General features: G+C 25.7%; 1 protein-coding gene and 1 long non-coding RNA gene across 3 annotated transcripts in view; one reads left to right on the forward strand and one right to left on the reverse strand.

Moving 5' to 3' along the window:
• Positions 1-20,121, reverse strand: part of LOC147803964 (uncharacterized) — a 323,077-nt gene that overhangs the window by 231,602 nt on the left and 71,354 nt on the right. The gene's annotated exons all lie outside the window — the stretch shown is intronic.
• Eogt (EGF-domain O-GlcNAc transferase) lies at positions 301-18,335 on the forward strand. 2 transcript variants are annotated; one of them, XM_043045733.3, is made up of 16 exons: positions 301-563; positions 644-812; positions 2,855-2,952; positions 4,273-4,381; positions 4,468-4,568; positions 4,654-4,758; positions 6,669-6,775; positions 7,482-7,585; positions 7,671-7,757; positions 8,971-9,042; positions 10,224-10,307; positions 10,846-10,914; positions 11,446-11,532; positions 13,690-13,781; positions 14,502-14,604; positions 16,310-18,335. In XM_043045733.3, exons 1-16 carry the CDS (start codon positions 547-549, stop codon positions 16,490-16,492), a joined length of 1,587 nt encoding a protein of 528 aa, XP_042901667.2. In that variant the 5' UTR covers positions 301-546; the 3' UTR covers positions 16,493-18,335. The 2 variants fall into 2 exon arrangements, with proteins under 2 accessions (XP_042901667.2, XP_071042863.2); XM_071186762.2 differs by lacking the exons at positions 4,273-4,381; positions 4,468-4,568 and having other exon boundaries at positions 404-563.

Here is a 20,121-nt window from a genome sequence, read left to right on the forward strand (position 1 = left end):
TCCTCAGGGATGCTTCCCCGACCGTCGCCAATAGCCCATTGTGCAGCTCAAGTGCGACGTAAATAAACTACTGATTAGAAAAAGATATTTTCTCCTGAAAAACTCAAAAATCAGGTTCTATTTTTTTTTCTTCGTGGTGATTGGATACAATAAAAATGTCCCTAACTCAAAGGATCATTTCCATTTCTGAAACGGAATCGCTTAATGCCTTTCCTTGATTCAGCAGTAACTTAGCCTAAGTAATTTCTGAAGGAAATAATAATAAATATAGAGACGTAAATCCTTAAGCCAATCTTAACTACACACTTCACCACCCACAATATCCGGTTGTCAATGTCAACAACCGGGGGAAAATAAAAAATTATGAATCATTCAAACGAATACATATTATCAAGATTCTACTTCTCATTATTTTTTTAATAAATATATAACAGAAGTGAATATAAAATTAGTAAAAAAATGTAAAATTTTTGGATTCTAAATATTAAAAACAGTTACAATTTTTCTTTTCTAGTTTTAGAAAAGAATGTCAAAAATTTTTGAAAAATGCTCCGATTCAAAATGTAAGACCAATTATCTTAGTATATGTTTTATGAATAATGTTTTACTTTTTATGAATCTAAATTCAATTATTAAATTTTAGGTTTTTTCTATGTTTGATGTCCATTTTTATAATCTGCCTGATTACAGTTGTTATTTCGAACTCGCACATTCTAGAATTAAATTTACCTCCGGAACACATACCTTATTATTTTTCAAATCATCCTATTGAATCTCAGAACTGTGCAAATTCCGACTCATGTTCTCATAAAGTAAGCAATATTCAAGAATAATTTTGAATTTGTTTCTTTTTATGTTGCTTGACAATATAATCTTAATTATTGTATGCAATTACTAAGATAAGTTTATGGATACAATTATAAGTAAGTTTATGGAAATTTGTGTTGTCAAAAATGTTTTTATCACAATTATTTTTAAAAAAGTTTCAAAAACTATCTTGTCTGTTTAGAAGATATGAAAATTAACAATTTTACCATAATTGAACCCCAGATGCAATATTTTAATTGTTTTTTCTTCTTTTTTTCTGAAAAACTTTTATTGATTTGTGAAACTTTCTAGTTGTCTGTTATTTCTCTCATGCTTTTTTTAAAGAAGTCTAGTAAGAGTGTAAAAAATATATGTTTTGGTACCTGCAATTAAATGGTCTCCAAAGTTTGGCAACATCTGAGGATGGACCGCAAGAAGCTGGGAAAAAAAACAGCACAGAAGAAAACTAACTTAAAAAGTATAATATGTAGCCACTCCTAAGCAAAACTCTACATATATTTTTCTTAAAAAATTTGCAAGTTTAAAATCGTTATGATGCCTTGGCTAGTATTTGCTATCGCAACACTCGAATATGCCATCTGGGGAAAATACTGGTTTCATATCTTGACCCTACCTCCTACTCTTCTCAGTTGTAAAGGAATGTACTACGATATTTTCTCCTTTCTTAATATTTTTTGTATTTAATTGTCAAATATATTTTTATAAAGTTTCTATAACATTTTCTTTTAGAACTATGTTCCTTATAGTTTTCAGTTCCATACAGTTAGTTTCCTAGGTTAAAAGTTTTTAATCTATTTCAAAATCAAGAGAAAAATTAACATATTTCCTTCTCCTATGTACTTCTCCTACATACTTTAAAGTGTAGCCATAGGTAGAGAGTTCTGTTCTATGCAACCTGTAGCCCATTTCGATCACCAATAGTTGGTGCAACAAACAGTGGTACGGAAATATCTCCCATGTTTCTAATCAAATAATTCTAGCATTAGATTTATCTCTGAAATGTATATCTTGTTATTTTTTTTAGTTAATTGATTAAAATTCAAAATTCTTCAAATTCAGATTCACATTCATGTAAAGTAGAAAATATTCTTAAATAATTATTTTTAATTTGTTTCTCGATATTAAAATCTTTATTCTTTCTTAAAGTCATTTTTTCTAATAACATATCAATCGAAGTGTGGGTTAAGGGAAATGTATGTTAATCTGAATAATTCCGTTATAAATGTTTTAAAAAATTGGGAAATTTTATTTCGAAAAAACTGGCAGTTTTCTAATTTATAATTATGCAATGTTGCATTCAATACTTAAAGTACCTAAAATAATTATTTAAAGTGCATGCTTTTGATGTTTAATTTAGGGGGGAAAATTATTTCAGCATCTGCCTAGTTTTCTATCTTTTATATTTGTTGCACAAGAGATAATTGAATTGAAAAGGTAATAAAATTAATTTTATCATGCTAAATTTAATAAGGAGTTCGAGAAAAATACTTTTAATTGAGATCAACATTATGTATACTTCTAATGTGATTGCTTTTCTTTTGCTACTTAATAAAAATTATAGAAATATTTCAATCAAACTTTTATATGAAATATGCATTCTTTCATAAGATAAATAAAAGTGTGCGTGTTTTAAATTTTTATTTTCTATTTTTATTCATTTTAATAAATTATATTCAAATCAAATTTCTATTGCAAAGGCTCTTGTACTTTTTCAAGTTCTGGTGCCATTACAAGATTTAAAATTGTCATGCAATATTTGCATGTGATTGTGATATTATATTTATTATATACATATAATGTGTAATTCATATGTGTACAATTTTACAAAATCAAAAACTATAGAAGTGAGGAATGATATAAGAATTTAGATTCCTTATAAATGTGTAGCCACCATCCTTGATAAAAAAAAAAAAAAATTAAACAGTAGAAGCATGCTTAAGTGCAGATCTGAAATGCTAAAAGCTATTTCATTGTGCATTTTTTAATCGTACCATGTTTTCATATCTAATTTTTGTATTGCTTTTAGGGTTCATTGGGTCTTAATAAATGCTGGGGATATGAAAAAGGTTGCTCTGAAAGTGATAGGTTTTCTACACCAGATTGCAATCAAAGTAGCAAAGGATGGTAAATATATATATTACGGTTATTTATAAGTGTGTGTGATTCGTGTTTATTTTTATAAGCTAAGTTGAATTTAATATTTTTGTCTTTACTAAATTTGTTTTAGTGTGTTTAAATTGAAATCTAGTGGAAAAATTAGTGTTAATTTGAAAAATTTCTTATTTTTATGCATTTCAGCATAAATTATTTAGATAATACTATTGCATCAATTATTTTTTATTTTTTTAATTTATTTAGATAATACTTTTATGTAATTTTGAAATTGAAAGCATGAGTGCAGGGGCTTTAGTCTCATGGCTGATTTCAGTCTTAAATAAAATTTAAATTAAAAATTTATAACAAAAGTGGTTAGTTTGTTTATTTAATAGGAATAAAAGATACATTTCGTTAATAATAAAGTAACAATAAACAATATTACTTCTGAGAAAGTATGTTCAATAAGATTGTGTGACTATTTATTTATAAATCTATAGATGGGTGTGGCTATTTATTTATAAGATACAGTAGAGAACCGATTATCCGGAACGATCGGGGCCATCGCGGTTCCGGATAACTGATTTTTTCCGGTTTTCTGAATCGCTACAAAATGCCGTTTTTTTAATGTTTATAAAACGAAACTAAAAAATTATTTTGAAACAGTTTTAGAAATAATAAAAAATTATAAATAATAATACACTTAAGTTTAAATAAGGAAAGAAATTATGAAATAAAAATTATATGCAGGCTTATATATGTTATTAATTTTATTATTAACATTAATAACATATATAAGCTATTTGTGCTTATGTGAGATTCGTCTACAAACGGCTTTTGATCCGTCCTCTAAATCAGTTCTTTCGTCAACTCGATACGCCGTACGCTCTAAATAACAAAATGGGCTCAAAATTTTTCAAGAAAAAACATTTTTTTTTAATGGAAGAAAATTAATTTCCGGCTCTCTGGTTTTCCGGTTTTCTGATTTCCGGATAAGAGGTTCTGCACTGTACTATGTATATATATATAGATATTAAAAAAACAAGCCCGTCGCTTCTGCCATTTGATCCCTATAAAAGTATAATTTTTGTAAAAATAGCAGCCATCTCTTAAAAACCAGAAATAAGTCCCCATCTGTTCTGTCATCATCAAAAATCAAATTTAATTGCTGCAAAACACATTTTATCTGCTCCAAAATGGTTATTTTATTCTATCCCAATATATACAATGAAATTTAACTTTTAAGTGCATTTTTGTCCGTTTCTTTTTTATTGTTATGATAACAGATTAAAAGATTAAGAAATTTAGTAATAATATTATATTTTTTTATTAAACTATGTCTTTTATTAGGGCAAAGTCTAAGAAAGAACAATCAGACATTTTTTTCCACCAAGGAGATTTCGGATATATCCAAGATCGTTTAAATGAGATGAAAGTACTTTGTTCAACAAAACACAAGGTGCCACATTTTTTAAACCTTTATAATTTTACCTCTCTTAAATACTCCATCTTTTAACCTCTTAAATTTGTTTTCTCATTATGTAGAATGCCAGCTATTTAGAATGTTCCCAGCATATGAGGTTTTGTAGGGGTAAATATCTAATGTTTGACTTTCATTCTTTGGAAGATATTCCCGAGCCAATGAGGTATTTGATTAATTTATATTTAATTTTTCTTTAAAATATCTATAAAATCTAGTATTGAATCATTTATATTTATATTTTTCCTTAGGTACCGTGATGATGTTATCAGAGAAGGACAGGTTGGTGGTCATTGTAAATTGAAGAAAAAACTTTTAAAGCAACAAGGGCAGCATAAAAGTCCTTTGCAATCATGGTGTGTTTTTTTAATTACTTAAATTTGTGTATTTTTGTATTTTCTTAATTATTATTAATAATTTCATCGTCAATGTATACATTGTGATATTTTTCACTTGCTAAACTCTGTCTAGGACTTAAAAATGTTTTTACTGTTCATGTCTAAGTGTTAGACAGTTGTGTTAGACATCATGGTTTAATAATTACTTGAATTTTCTTTTAAATTATATGTTTTAGTATATTATGAATTTTATTGTTATTAAAATAATAATGTGTTGCTTTTATTATCATCACTTCTGAATTTACTTATAGCTAAAGTTTAAAACAAATATTTAAATGGCACTTAAATATTATTTTATCAAACATTTTCTGAAAGTCTGAAAATAAGTTTGGATGTTGTTCATTTTTAAATATTTTCTTGCATGCAATAAGTTATATTTGTATTTTGTCTAGTTCTTTATAAATAATTTGCTTTGTAAAAATAAATATGGAAGATACCAAAAGGACTTTGGTGTGGTGTCGGGTAATATGGTTGAGGCAATATTACATTAAATACTTTTTACTGCAATATTTTTTCATTTTTTACTTGCTTAGGACCTAATATTTTATGTTTTTCTTGTGCAAAAAACAGTTTTTCCTCTATTTGTCCTTTGTCTTAAGAATGGGTTCGATTATCCATTGCTCAAAACACGTTGACTTTTTTTCATATTAATAATTTTTGAAGCAATTGTAGTTTTTATATTATCAAATGAATATCTTATTAACATTGTGATGTTTCTGTTTATCTTTAATAGTTTTCCATTACTGTTCTATCAGGTTCCCATTATTTATTACTCATATTATTACTTTTTTTTTTTACATATAAGATAAATTTTCAAAAACAAATAATCTACTTATCTATTTTGTGTCACTACTCCCAGCTATTTGGTTTCATAAACAAATTTTGAAGATTTTAGACTTAATTTAGAAGTGAGTGTGTGTGCCAATTTAAACTAAATTGGCAATCTGCAGCAGAAGAGAAATATTTCCAAAAAGGCTAATTTGACTGGAGAAAAGTGTTTGCTTATCGCCTCTCTCATTTTTATCAATTTTTGGTTATCTATAAGTATTCTTTAAATGAAAGAATTGTTTGTAAAGTTGAACAGTGAACACTCCGTGATTAAAATAGCCCTCTGTTCATTAAGTAGGAAGCATGAGGTTAGTAGGTTAAAAAATCAAGGAACATATTTGGCATTTATCGTAAGTCTAGTTGATTTAAGAACAAAAATCCCATTGATCATATTTCTCAGCAGTTCCACAAGCTTTTTGTTTTCATCATTTGCAGTTGCCATACTGTATTCAATCTTATAGAAAATTTGATTTAGAGTATTGATAAATATGGTTACTTGGTCATGATTGCTTGAAAAAATCCAGGTTTTATCCAACAGCTTCCTTTAATAGAGAAAAAAGGCGTAGCATATTTTAAACGTAATGTAATATATATTTTACATCAAACCTCTTTTAGCAATTTTAAACAGTAGCTAGAAAGATGAATAATTAAATGTTGAAATCATCGTAAATAAATCTTCTAGCATTTAGAAGCTACAGAATTAAATTAGCAGAGCAGTTTCTTATCAAATTTTTAAAAATCCTGTTGTCGACAATCAAATATCCTTCTTTGTTTTTCATTCATCTCCAAATAACATGGCATATGTCTGCAATTAGTTTCATGTGAGTTCTGATAAATGACAACAATAGTTTAGTGCAAAGTGTCAGGTACCTTATTATTTACCTATTTTTATGAAATACTAAGTAAGTTTTTTTTTTGTAAAGAAAGAAATAAAGTTTACCTTAATTACTAATAATTGTAAAAAAATATTTAAGAAAATACTGAATGACTATGATGTGAATTATTCCACTTTTTTATATTAGAATTCTTAAATATTTTAGGTATGCTGAATTTGAACATTTTACAGAACTACCAGAGCTTCCAAAAGACCAAAATCTATGTGATATAATAATAAATCAGCCTACTTTTATAATGAAATTAGATGCAGGTAATTATTTTTCTTTCGATTAGCTGGATTTGAATTCATATTAGATTGTCAAATCTGTGACTTATATAACGTTTCTGCTTTATTGTTGCAATTTGACTCATTTCCTGGAAATTTCACCAATAAAATTAGTTGACAAAAAACCCTTACGTTAATTTTTCTGGAATAGGACTGTTCTTAGTTTAATACCACTTAAAAAAATTTCTACTAAAAAATTATTTGCAAAATTCAATTTATGTTGTATTTTTTATGAATTATTTTTTATTGTAAAATTAGTCTATAACTTAAAAGTTTCAATATATATTTCAAGTGAACAAAATATACCTATAATAAATTAAGATGTTAGGGGCTAAACATTTTAAATGTTTTCATAAAAATCTGCCAGAGTAAAAATGCATTGCTGATTAAAAAAAAATTTGGTGTTTACTATTTTTATTCTAAGAAAATTGCTTTTTTTTATTGATATTTTTTATTTATTTATCCATTTTAATTTTCTTCCTTTTTATCACTTTTTTAATTAACTTTATATACTAAACATTACTAATTATAATGAATGCATGTTTTTCTGAGTATGTACCTACTTGCATGCGAAGTTATAGATTTAAGCATTGAAAACTATGCATTATATTTGTATATCAGCAGTGCATGGTGAATTGCAAAATAAAATTTTATTCTACTGAATGAATAATTTTTTCTTTTTTCTCTCTAGCTGTAAATATGTACCACCACTTCTGTGATTTTCTGAATTTGTATGCCACTTTACATATGAATCAGACATTCTCAACTGATGTGCAGATACTAATATGGGATACTGTAAATATTTTAATTTTATTTAAAATTCAAATAAAGCATTGTTTTTTTTTTAATTTGTAGTTTATAATTGTTTGCTTTCTTTTAGATTCCTTATATGAGCAATTTTGCTCCAGTTTGGAAAGCATTCACTCAGCATCCCTTGATGAATCTTGGTAGCTTGAAGGGTAAAAGGGTGAGAAAAGCATAATTATCTTATTGTCCTTGTTCATTTTGTTAGATATGGTGTCCTTGGTATCTGTTTCTAGTTCATTGTCACATTTTAATTTATTTGCTGAAGTGTTACAGTTATCAAATGTTAGTTTTGCTTGTGAATTTACCATCATGTTTCCAGTTTTAAATCATATGAAGAATTTTCAATTAATTATTTTTAAGCACTAATTTGAATCACTACCCTGTAAAATTCTGCAAAAAAATTTAAAATGACTTTTAATTTTTCTTTTTTACATAAGCATAAATTTTGCAGTTGTGTTTTATGTATGTCTGTTCTAAATTCCACAAGTCATTCTAAATGTTTACAACCTACTTTAAAACTGTTAATGGGCAAAAATGTTTTACATTCTGTGATCTAAAAATAAAATTTCTCAGTAAGTTTTGCTGTTGAACAGACTTTTTACACAAAACTGCACTAAACTTGTTTTAAAAAAATATTTTTTATTGCGAAGGTGGGGAATTTTTTAGTTTTGTTACTATTTGCATGCTGCTGAAAAACAATTATAGTAATTAATAAAAGTTTGATTTCTAATTTTTATTCTGGGAGAAATAAAAATACTGCAGTTTATAGTTCCAAATTTGTAAAGTATGTAATCTAAATCTATCCTATTATTGATTAGACTTCGTATGAGAAATAGCGCCAAACCTTCGATAGTGTGTCAGTTGTGTCTGCTAGATACAACCAAAATGCATGAGTAACTTTATTTTTTTAGCATATTGATAAAATAAACCATGTATTTTGAGATAGTAAGTCTAAAAAGCCACTAGAAATCATTGAAAATTTACAAACTTAGATGCATATGAGGTTTAACAAGATTTTAAAGATCTGAAATTGAAAATAAGATTTCAATTCAACACATTAAAACAAGAGAATAGTTTCAAAATCTGAAACTAAGCATTCTTTTTTTTAATAATTATATACTTTAAAAGATAACATATCTTTGTTAACTCTTTGTCATTTATATTATATTTATTTAATTAAATACTGTTCTAGCACAGTGTAAACAAAATAACATGTTTACAATTAACAATATTTTATTGAAAATAATTTTAAAAGTTTTATTAGAAATATGTAAATGCTACTGAATTTTATTTACAATAAATTAATGAATTTTCCGTTATATTAGAAAAATATTCTTATTCATTTAAAAAGAGTAGAATTTTTTATGTTTTAGGTTTGTTTTAAAGATGTGGTTTTTCCTCTTTTACCCAGAATGATTTTTGGAATGTATTACAATATGCCATTAGTAAGTACCGAATTTGTTATAAAAATTATCGAACAGTTGACAGATCACTAAAATAATTCAATGTTGATTATATATTATTTTAATGTTTGAATTTTATTCTATATATTATAGTGAATGTATTCATACCTGCCAACTTTTAATCCCTTCCATTATTATTTTTCCCAGTGGTATTAAAATGGAATTAAAACTTCAATTTTAAGCAAACAAATGCGTTGTATTTGAGAAAACTTAAGTTGACAACCATGATAGTAACTCATATTAATATATGTGCTTAATTTTTGTAATAATAGTGGTGAACAAAATCATCTAAAAATTAAGTTTATAAAAGAAAAAATAGTATATACTTACTACCACTTTAAATATGAAAATAAAATCTTCCAGAAAATCCGGAAGAGTTGGCAGGTATGATGTATTTTATTCTATATATTAATATTGAATGCATTTCATTTCATACTTAATTTTATTAACCTAATAATCAAATTTGATCCAATATCATGAATAACTGGACACTTATAATACTTTTTTACATGTAGGTCGAAACAAACTAATTGACAATGCTGTACATGTTTGATTATGTTGTAGTCAGGATTAATATGCAAAGCTTTTCAAATGTACAATAATTATAAATAAGTAATAATAGATAAATTTATTTTGCTAAGATATTAAAAGTTAATAATTTTAATCAACTCGCCAATAGATTTAGAATACACTATTAGAGGGCAACAAATATACACCAAAGGGATAAAAAATCAGATTCTAGATACAAAAGGAAAAAGCATTTTATTTTTAGACACTAAGGAAGATTGTCATTTATGAAACTGAAACTATAGTATGTCCATTTCTGTACCTTTATTTATGCTTTATTCATGTTATTTTATGTTATTTATTTTGCATCTGATAAGCTTGAATTAAGCTTTTTGTGAATACATATCTTTCATATTCACGTAACAAACATAAAATAAACCCCTTTGTTGTATGTGAAAAGTAATGAAATTTATTGGCAGATAATATTTTTTTTTTTGGTGAAGGTAGTTATTATTAAGAATAAAATTCCAATGCTTTTTTTCCAAGCTTACCTTTTTAAAATACTTATATTGCTTTTAGTATTCTATCATCTATTATTCTGTACCATTTGCAAAAGGTTAATTTTTATGCTTTTTTATTATTATTAAATTTTTTAGATACCTGGTTGTCATGGTAGTGGTTTATTTCGTGCATTTGCTCAACATATCAAGCACAGATTGCAAATTCCTGATTTATTTTTTGTAAGTGCATTATTATAAATATTTTTTTTGCTGTAAGTTGTTTTTTAAACTCCATTAAATATTTTGTATTTTATTAAGATATTTCAAAAGACCTCTACCACATTTTTGGAATAATTATTATTTGATATTTATTTGTTTTAAGTATAAGAAATAATATGCTAAATTTGTATGATGTGTTCAAAATATTACAGAAGTATCATGATTTTTAAAGAAACAATAATTGCAATACTTTAAATTTATTTTTATGAAATATTTTTCATTTTTGAACTTAATCTAATACATTTTCAACAATTTAACTGTACATTTCTAAATAATTTGACAATTTTTTTTATTTATTATAAAGTTTTAACTTATTATAATATAAAAAAAATATTTTTTTATTGTAAATATTAAATTTAATTTATACCAATCAAATACTAAATGAAATTTAAAAAATGGTCGAAAATTTGTTTTGTTTTTTAACAATTGATATTTTATCTTATAATTTTTTTCTTATTGCAAATGTTACATTAAACTGAAAAGTGGTTTTGTATTCTAGGATTCAAAAATTAGGGTTACACTCATTTCAAGAAGTACTCAATACAGACGAATACTGAATGAAGATGAGGTTGTTGAATGTTTTAACTTTTTTTTCCAACTTAAAGATATCCCAAAATTCACCCATAATTTGAATTTTAACCGTTTGTGTAATTAAATGTTGCCTATTTAAAAGAGAGAGATAAAACGACTGGTGATTCAGGATTAATAAAGTTAGAGGTCTAATTCTTCCCTAATGATGAAATTTATTTCGGTGAAAAAAATCGTGCACTATTTTTTCTTTTAATGTCTAAGCTTCAGACTCAAAATCATCTGGGACTGAAAGGTAAAAATTGAGCTCGATAAAATTCTGCTATGTCTAGGCATTTAAAAAATATGTGCATATGCACTAGCAAAACAGTGGAAATCATTTAGCTTAGATGCTACTTTATCTATAACCCTATACTATATACTTTACGACCATGAAAAAGCCATAATTTATAATTAAAAACCTATGATTCTATCAAAATTTCTTCTTGCTTGAATTTTGAGATATTCTGTATAAAGATATCTATTGTTACGCATGGAATTGATTTTTTGTAAATGTATTTTTTTCTTCCAGCTTATTTCTTCACTGAAAGTTTATCCAGAATTGTTGGTCAAAAAAGTTAATTTTAATCGACAAATGTCTTTTACTGAACAGCTTAAAGTAAGAAAAATTGCTTATGACTTGCTTCATATTTTATAAATGAAATTTGTTCTACTCTTTATTCCTATTATCAGCATTTTAAACATAAACATATATATTTTTTCTGTGCTTGATATTTAGACAAAAAACTATATTGTCAATAAATGCAACTTTTAATTTTTGTGAACAGATAGCCAGTATACATAAATGCAAAAGCATTTTGATTAATTTATATAAGTTAGTATGGCTGTGTAAAATTAGGAAAAATATTGAATAAAAATTAATAATTTTATGCTGAAGTGATTAAGTTTTTATTTTTTCCCATAATTGTAATGTATCTAAAAACTTTAATTAAAATTTTAAATATTTATTTCATAATTAACTTGCACTTTATTTTCTCTTTTGCTTTCTCATAATTAAATTAATTAATTAATTCTTGTCCTAAAATATATTCAAGATTGTTGTATAGGAGCTAAAAAGCACATCAAGATAGCATACATTTAATTTTGATGTAAGATTGTATAGTATTGTACAAAATATTCTGGGTGTTCTTTAATCACTGCCTCTAATTGATATTTTTAATATCTTGACAAAAGTACCTGTATTTAAATGATAAAAAAATCAAACTATCTGAAATTGATAAATCTTAACAAGAAAAGCATGATTAAAAAAAATCCAAACCTGTTTGGTTGGTAGAAAAAGAGGAGATGAAAAAAGTTTCGAGCTGATTTTGATGGTTTTGATCACCCCTTCTTCCTTAATTATTTGTCAAATTTTTAGAACATTTTTGTTTTGATATTAATTTTCAGCCACTCTAATGTGAATGCTTTTTCACTAACGATTTTAAAAATATGTGTTGTTGCTGTTGCTAAATGCCATGTTTAGCTGAGCTAGACTGAATTCATGATGTACATTCTCAAGAAGTCAATGATCCAGGGTTGGCTTTTTGCCTGCAGAAACTGGTTTTTGCCATGCCAGTGGCAGAAACTGGTTATAACCGGTAAAAACTGGCAGAAACTAAAAAAAACATCTATATTAGTTCTAGTGATTGCTTAATGACATTTGTTTAAATAAACTGAAAAATGTAACTATCCATGTAACTGTAACAAACTTTTTAATTCATTGTTTGTAAATATATATTATTTTGTTTATATTAAATATAAAGAGTGCAGTATATCAAATATTTATATAAAGTAAAGAATAAAGTAATGTAATAATAAATATAAATACTAGATTTTAGTTTATTATATTAAACTCTGAAATTCAGTAATTATTATCATTTAACTCTTAACATAACTGAATAGTGCCATTTTCAAATAGTTTTTTTCTTTTCAAGACATAATTTGCATGGCAACAATCCAGTTTTAAAAATATGCAATAGATGAAAGTTTCACAAATCTTGCTTGTTCCTTGATGGCAATGCCTGCTAGTTCTGCTGAACTTGAATCTTCTCAAATTTCTAGTTCATGCATAGCAAATTTAGAAATTGTTTAGGTTTAGAAACTGCATCAAAACTTGTCTTTTGTTACAGATTACTGCAGAGTGCAAGCAATGTAATATTTGATTTTGAATGGTGATAATTTTGTAAATAAGTTGTGCTTTGTTTAACATTTAATTGTTTTTTCTATGAATTATCCGTTGTATGTCAATCTCAGTACCTACTTTTATATCATTTTCTGAATTTCTGCTAGTTTCTACCACAAATGTGGCAAAAAAGGGTTTCTGCCATGCCGGTTTTAACCGGTTTCTGCCAGTGGTTTTAACCACCTCGGCAGAAACTTGCCAACCTTGCAATGATCATGAGTTGGTGCTCATAAAGAACATGTTTTGTGAGCCGATCAAGAATATGTTCTGGTGAATCTTGGATGGTAGAGCACCCAGGACAGGTCTGAAAAACCCTTAGAATTTTCTATGCCGAGTAAAATTTTTAAGGTGTCCACTGCAGAAAAATGTATATATTAAAGGTGGTGATTACAAACCACCCATGCAAGTGCAATGACAGTGTAAAATACTATTTACGATAATTATATTGAAAAAAGAATATTATGAATGCAAACAATTATACAAAATATTTCTATTTTATTTTTATCTAAAATGATGGATATACTTTGGCATGTAGTAAAAAAATTATAAAAATGATAAATTTAATATTTACTAATTGAAAACTAATCATTTTAGATATCTTATAACACTGACATTTTAATTGGCATACATGGTGCTGGACTGACACATATGCTATTCATGCCTGAATGGGGATCTGTTTTTGAAATGTAAGTTATTTAATATTTATGCATAAAAGAAAGTATTCATCCATAATAAGAGCTACACTGTTATTGTTGTATCATTGTAAATTTATATTTCAAAATGGCTTTTATGAATTGGAAATGGAAATGAGCTATACTGTTATTGTTGTATCAGTGTAAATTTATATATCAAAATGGGTTTTATGAATTGGAAGTGTAAATGCCTACATTGAAACAATAATCATTTATAGAGTATTTGAAAATGTAGTTGAGTTTAAAGTTTAAAATTTTCTACTCCAATGAAACCTTTACTTATTAAAATTAATTTAATTTCCTTCCAAGCATTTATGAGCTCTCAATAGTGTCCTACATGGTCAATTCACAAAAAGGTATAAGTTAGCTTTAATTACTATCTCATTAATTTAGGGCAATTTCAATTTTTAGCATAATATTAAAGAAGTGCACTCAATTTAAGCAAGGTTCAGAATGGCTTTCATTAACACCACTGGAAAAATTAGACCTATATTAACAGTCAGCATATAAGGTAGCCAGGTTACAAAGATTTTGTTCTTTTATTATAAGGGAAAAATTTAGTTTTTGATAATAGAGATCAATTTAAGCAGAGGTTAAGTTGATATGTTTCACTGTATTTAGCTCAATAATTTTAAAATTTATTAAGAGTCCTTACCAAAAATACCTTTTTGAATACTATTCAGAGACACATTTTTATCTAATCTTTGTTTTTAGATTTAATTGTGAAGACGAAAGTTGTTATGCTGATTTAGCAAGACTAAAAGGATTGAAATATTTGACATGGGAAAAATTGGATAAACTTTATCCAGAAGATGAGGTGAAAATTTTTTTGCTTTTCAATTATATCATTTTAAAACTTCATATATTTACTTCTGTGTCATATTTTTGTTAAAAATATTAAGAGCTTGCCAATTAATTATTTCAAGCTATTATGTATATGTTGATATTCACTTCAGCTTTGTAACTGCAGTATAGTGGTTATTAATTATTCATGTTTTATTAGAATTAAGCATCTATAATTTAAAAAAGAATGTAAAAGAAATGTATCAAAAATTAATCAACAGACAGTTGCATTGATGGTTAGGTATTCTATTTTATAGTCAGTGCCTTATCTAGTGTAAATTTATATTTTAACAAATTTCACAAGCTGCCTAGCATTGTAATAATAAAAACTTTTTTTTAAATTTGATTTATTAAAAATAGTTTATTGTTTGCGGGTGTAAAAAGTCAGCAAAAAAAAATTTCTTATCTAATTTATTTTCCACTACTAAGAATGTGTTTGAACTTAATTATAATTTTTCTTATAAAAATCTTATTGTCAATTATGATTAATAATTTTAGTTTACTTTGACTTTCTGCAAATACAAAAGCTGGAATAATTCTAATTTTTTGCAGAAACCTTAATTTTTGACTGTTTATAAAATCACATGATCTAACAGAAGATTTAGTGTAAAAGAAAAACTGCAAATCGAGAATTATTGCATTATTATTTATTTATGATTCCCCCCCTCTTATATAGTGAATTTTTTTAACTTTTAGAAACTCAATGGAATACTAAACAAAAAAAAAAAAAATGTGATTATATTATTTTTATCTAATAGGTATAGGTTCTGTTCTTGTTAACTGAAATAAATTTGGTTTGGTGAACTTTTTCTGATTAAAATAATTTGCTTTTCCATGTCGTGCATTTAATATGATTAAAATAGTTTGATTTTAACTGGAATGCATTTTATTTTTTATTAAGGGGTTACAGCAACTTGGCAACAATTTTTTTAAATAAAGGGGTATAATCATTCATTTTGAGAATGCTTTACATGCTTATTTAACTTATAATCAATAATTTATCTTCAAAAAACAATTAAAATGTTTAAAATTTTAAAAAAAGTTGAAAAAATTCAAAATTTTTAAATCCCTAAGGCTTTTTTATTTTAACTTATTTTTCAAAAATTTTTTTTCTTAGTGCTCACAATATTCTTCTTAACTATTTTGTGCATTCATTTGTGCATTTCATTGATATATCAATTAGAGTATTTTTTATAAAATATTTTGTAAAAAAGTAGAAAAAAAGGGTAAAAATTCCTGTTAGGTATATATAACATGCTGTAAAAATTTTAATACCTTATAAAATGCTTATTCCATGCATAGTTTAAATAAGTGTATTATACTTAAGATAAAAAAGTTTACTTCAAAGCTTTATCTTAAATAGAAAAAAATTCCTTAGGGATTTAATCAAGATCAAGACACAAAATTATCATTTATGAGAAAAAGCCCTTTAAAGTTTGTCTGCAGAGCAAGATTCTGTATTAGGACAATCTAAAATCATTCATAACTTTTTCAAAAATGTAGATAGGGACATGATTTTTTTTTCAGTGCATTTGAAATAGTTTGAAGTTTTATTATAAGCAATACAAAAAAAATTGGTATTTTTGTCATCTTTTGGGTACTGTGACCCCTTAAAGCAATTTATTTCTAAATAGCACTTATATTATTTTTGTTAAAATTAATTGTATTTTAATTCCTAGGGTCATCATCCCACTTTAGGAGCTCATGCAAAGTTTACTAATTATTCATTTGATGTGAAGGAGTTTCTGCGAATTTTTAAGAAATTAATGAATCATGTGAAGCAGCATCCAGCTTTTCAACAAAAGCGGAATATTTGTCATGGAACAACATGTAACAAAACTTTCATTCATAATGAGCTTTAATATGCATTTCAATATTCAAAACAAATGTGCTTTGTTCTCTACCATTGCATTTAATCGTGTCCGTCCTTTTAGTAATCTCATGAAATATTTATGTTGGTGCTTGTGAAGTGCTTTTGTGAAGTTTGAATTTTTAAAACTTAATTCTATTTCTTCTAAGAAGAAAAAAAATATTAAATAAAAGTTTTACTTAATATTTTTAGACCGAATTACTTTGTTTGTAATTTCTTGTTTTTAAATAAATGAAAAGATTTCTGTATAAAGTATTGACTTGTACTTTTCAAGTACGTTAATTATGCATATCATATGTTTAAATGTTTTTTTATTAATATTTGTGTAGTTAGAAGTAAACATAAATACAGTATGAACTTTTTGTTAGGGAGAACAACCAAATATATTAAGTCTAAAAGACTTCTAAATATTCTGACATATAACACTGTTATTTAAAAGTTACTGAAAGCTATGAAAACCTTAATTTTTCTTTAGGTAAACATAAATACAGTTTGCTTTCTTTATTAGTGAGTTATCAATTGAAATGAAGTTTAAAAATTTAAAAAAGTAAAGAGAAAGTGCTGGTTTTGTAAAATTAAAATGACATAATCAACTTCGGAAAATAAAGCATATCATAGTCAAATAATCATGAACTATGTATTATATTTGACCTTAACATGTCAAATTAGTTACTTCAGAAACATGTAATTGCATGTTTTCACCAAACATATGTAATATTATCAAGGTGAAGCAAAATTTTAGAAACTTTTCATCTCAAATTCTCTTTTACCCACATAAGTAGTTTAACATTTTATGCATAGAAAACGTGAGTATAGGTAAACTTGGAGTAAACCATTACGTTTCTAAAGCTGAAATGATTTTTGTTTGCAAAATATCAAAATTTCTTATGAATATGCCATGGGGAAATTATCCTACAATAATTCGTTTGTGTTTTAATATTTTAAAAGCATTTTTTCAGCATTTGAAACTTCATAGTTTGGTTTACTTGAACTCACATTTCTCTAAACTTTCATTTTAAAATGCTGATGAAAGTGAAACAGAATTTGCCAGGAAACGTTTTTCCCATGGTATAGCATCCTCTTAAAACAGTATTGCTGCACCAAATCACTATTATAATTAATCATCAGCAATGTGTACATTGAAGTTAAAAAAATTTTTAGAATATTTTGAATCTATATCCATGACCCTGGGGTTAACCTGGAATCTTTCCTCTTTTTTTTCTTCTTTTTTTCACATTAGATTAATTTCATAACACCTTTTGATACGCCTGTCTAGAGGACACAACAAAGTTAGGACCAAAGAAATAAATGCTATGAATTTGTATCTGATGTTTCTGATATCCTATTGTTTCTTTTTTGCAGAAATTCATTATTAAATTGTATAATCACTGTATAATTTAATAACACTACAGACTGCTTGGTTTTGTTAAAACTAACAATTGAATTTTCATTAACGTACAATGTGTTGTATGCACATTTCAAATATTCCATTCATTATAAAAAAAATTATGTTATTTGCTCTTAAATAAACCGAAAAAACTATTGAAATTGAGCAATAATTAGGATTTGCTCAAACGAATAAAATTTGTGTCAGAATTCAAATTTTAATTTTCAAAAATATAGCAGAAAAATTCTATTATGCCTCAATTTAAAATGTTTTATTAAGTTTGGTTTTCCATTTCTTATACAATTCACAATCGAATTGTACATTTATTCAGAAAATAAAGATACAACATTTTTATCATACATAAAAAATATATCATTTATTAAAATGATCATCTTTCTTGTCAGAAATATGCACATTTTCTAGTAAAAAATATTTCTGTTCAAAAAAATATTAATTTTTACTTATTTATCTATTGGTTGTTCTTTAATATAATTATTTTACTTCTCTCACTAAATTATTAACTTATGAACCGTCTGATTAAGGGAATGCTTACTGTATTTGTATTTACTGACATACATACTCAAGAATTTGTGTTTATATCTTCTCGGTAGCTGGTAGATAATAATTTGGCACTTCTGTACAGATTCTTTATATTATTTTGATCATTAATTCATTCATTTATTTCAAAAGTAATTTATATCTAATATTAAATCCTAGATATTTAGTGGAGTAAGAATATGAATTTAGAGTAAAATAGCTATTGAAATCTATGCATTTATTTGCAAAAATCTCGAGAGAAGTTGCATATTTATAGATATATTTAAATATAACAATTTTAAACAATGATATTAGATGCATAGTATAAATTCATTGTTGTATATAAAGATATTTTCTTATGTTTCTTATTGTTATGAGCTTAACGAACAAATTGTATCTTTTTGAACAGTTACTCTGAAACATAACTTTGTTTATACTGGTCTCCCTATTTTAATAATTTGTTCTCAATGTTTTGAACATATTTCCTAAACCTCATTTTTTAAGTACTGAATATAGGCCTGAATTTGAAACAATTACAAACCTTTGTTAATATGAAACAAAGTTCAGTATTGTTTCACAATATTAACAAAAATAATTTTTAGAAGTAAGAGATTTTATATTAATTTATTATTTATGATTATGCAATGTAGGAGGGTTTTTGCTTTAAATAATACTGAAGTCAAGTCAGCGAAATTAATTATAAACCTTAAATATATACATATTAATTATTATTTTTTTATGATAATCATCATCGTACTATATCTTTACTTCATCTAAACATGATATATTGACATTATAAGAAATTGGTAAGCTTTATTACCAGCACTGGGATTTAACCCATTTGAGTTTAGACATAGCAACTTATAGATTTTGAAGTTAGCTCAATTTAGCACCATTCTTGCCTACACTTGAATTACGAAAATCTAATGTGAATTATTTTTTTCAAAATGCACTTTTGTAGTTGTTATTAAACTTTTTTATTCTATCCCTTATTAATCTAATGTTAAATATGATAAATTTTCAACTTTTACTGAAAGAAATGTAAAGCAAAATTGATCAAAAATTACGGGAGCACATTTACTCTTTCCTGCTACCTGGCAATGTCTCATGAATTGTAAAAAAATTCTTGTTAAAGTATAATGGTCAAAAGTTATGAAAGTGAGCTATAATTATACCTCTTTTTCCCCAGCTATTCCATTGTTAAATCTGTTACGCACAGAATTCTTATGATTAAGAATTGTGATGGGAGATTCATTTAAACATTATTTAAAGGAAAATATACCATATATGCGATTTTAGAATAAATTAGTTATTTCTCTATGTAATGAAAATTTACATTTAAAACTCATATTGCTATTGCTTAAATTTAGTACAATTGTTTTTAATTTCATATATTTCTATTGATTTTAACTTTCTGTATATTTCTTGCAAGAATGGAAAGCAAATTTAGGTTATATAAATTCTGACTATTTGAACTGATTGTTTAAAATTATGCTAGTTTTAAAATTATCTTATTTTCCACTGTGGTTTTTAGAAGATTTTAAGTTAGTTTCCTAAGGAAACATTGATTTTGTTTTCTAAATTTGGGACACTTGTAATATGTTTTAAATGGATTTAAGACTTCAATTTCGACTTCAAAATAATTTATAAAGGTGTAAATTCTTGAGTGATTCATATTTTGTATTTAGCATATGTTA

This window comes from Parasteatoda tepidariorum, chromosome 9 (genome assembly GCF_982258835.1).
Source record: "Parasteatoda tepidariorum strain Cologne lab strain chromosome 9, Ptep-v5.0, whole genome shotgun sequence".
In the NCBI taxonomy this organism is placed as follows: Eukaryota; Metazoa; Arthropoda; class Arachnida; order Araneae; family Theridiidae; genus Parasteatoda; species Parasteatoda tepidariorum.

Excerpts from the sequence above, each read along its gene's own strand:
- Eogt (XM_043045733.3), top strand. Across the intron at positions 4,759-6,668 it reads AAAAGTCCTTTGCAATCATG|GTATGCTGAATTTGAACATT; the intron begins GTGTGTTTTTTT and ends TAAATATTTTAG. Across the intron at positions 13,782-14,501 it reads TGGGGATCTGTTTTTGAAAT|ATTTAATTGTGAAGACGAAA; the intron begins GTAAGTTATTTA and ends CTTTGTTTTTAG.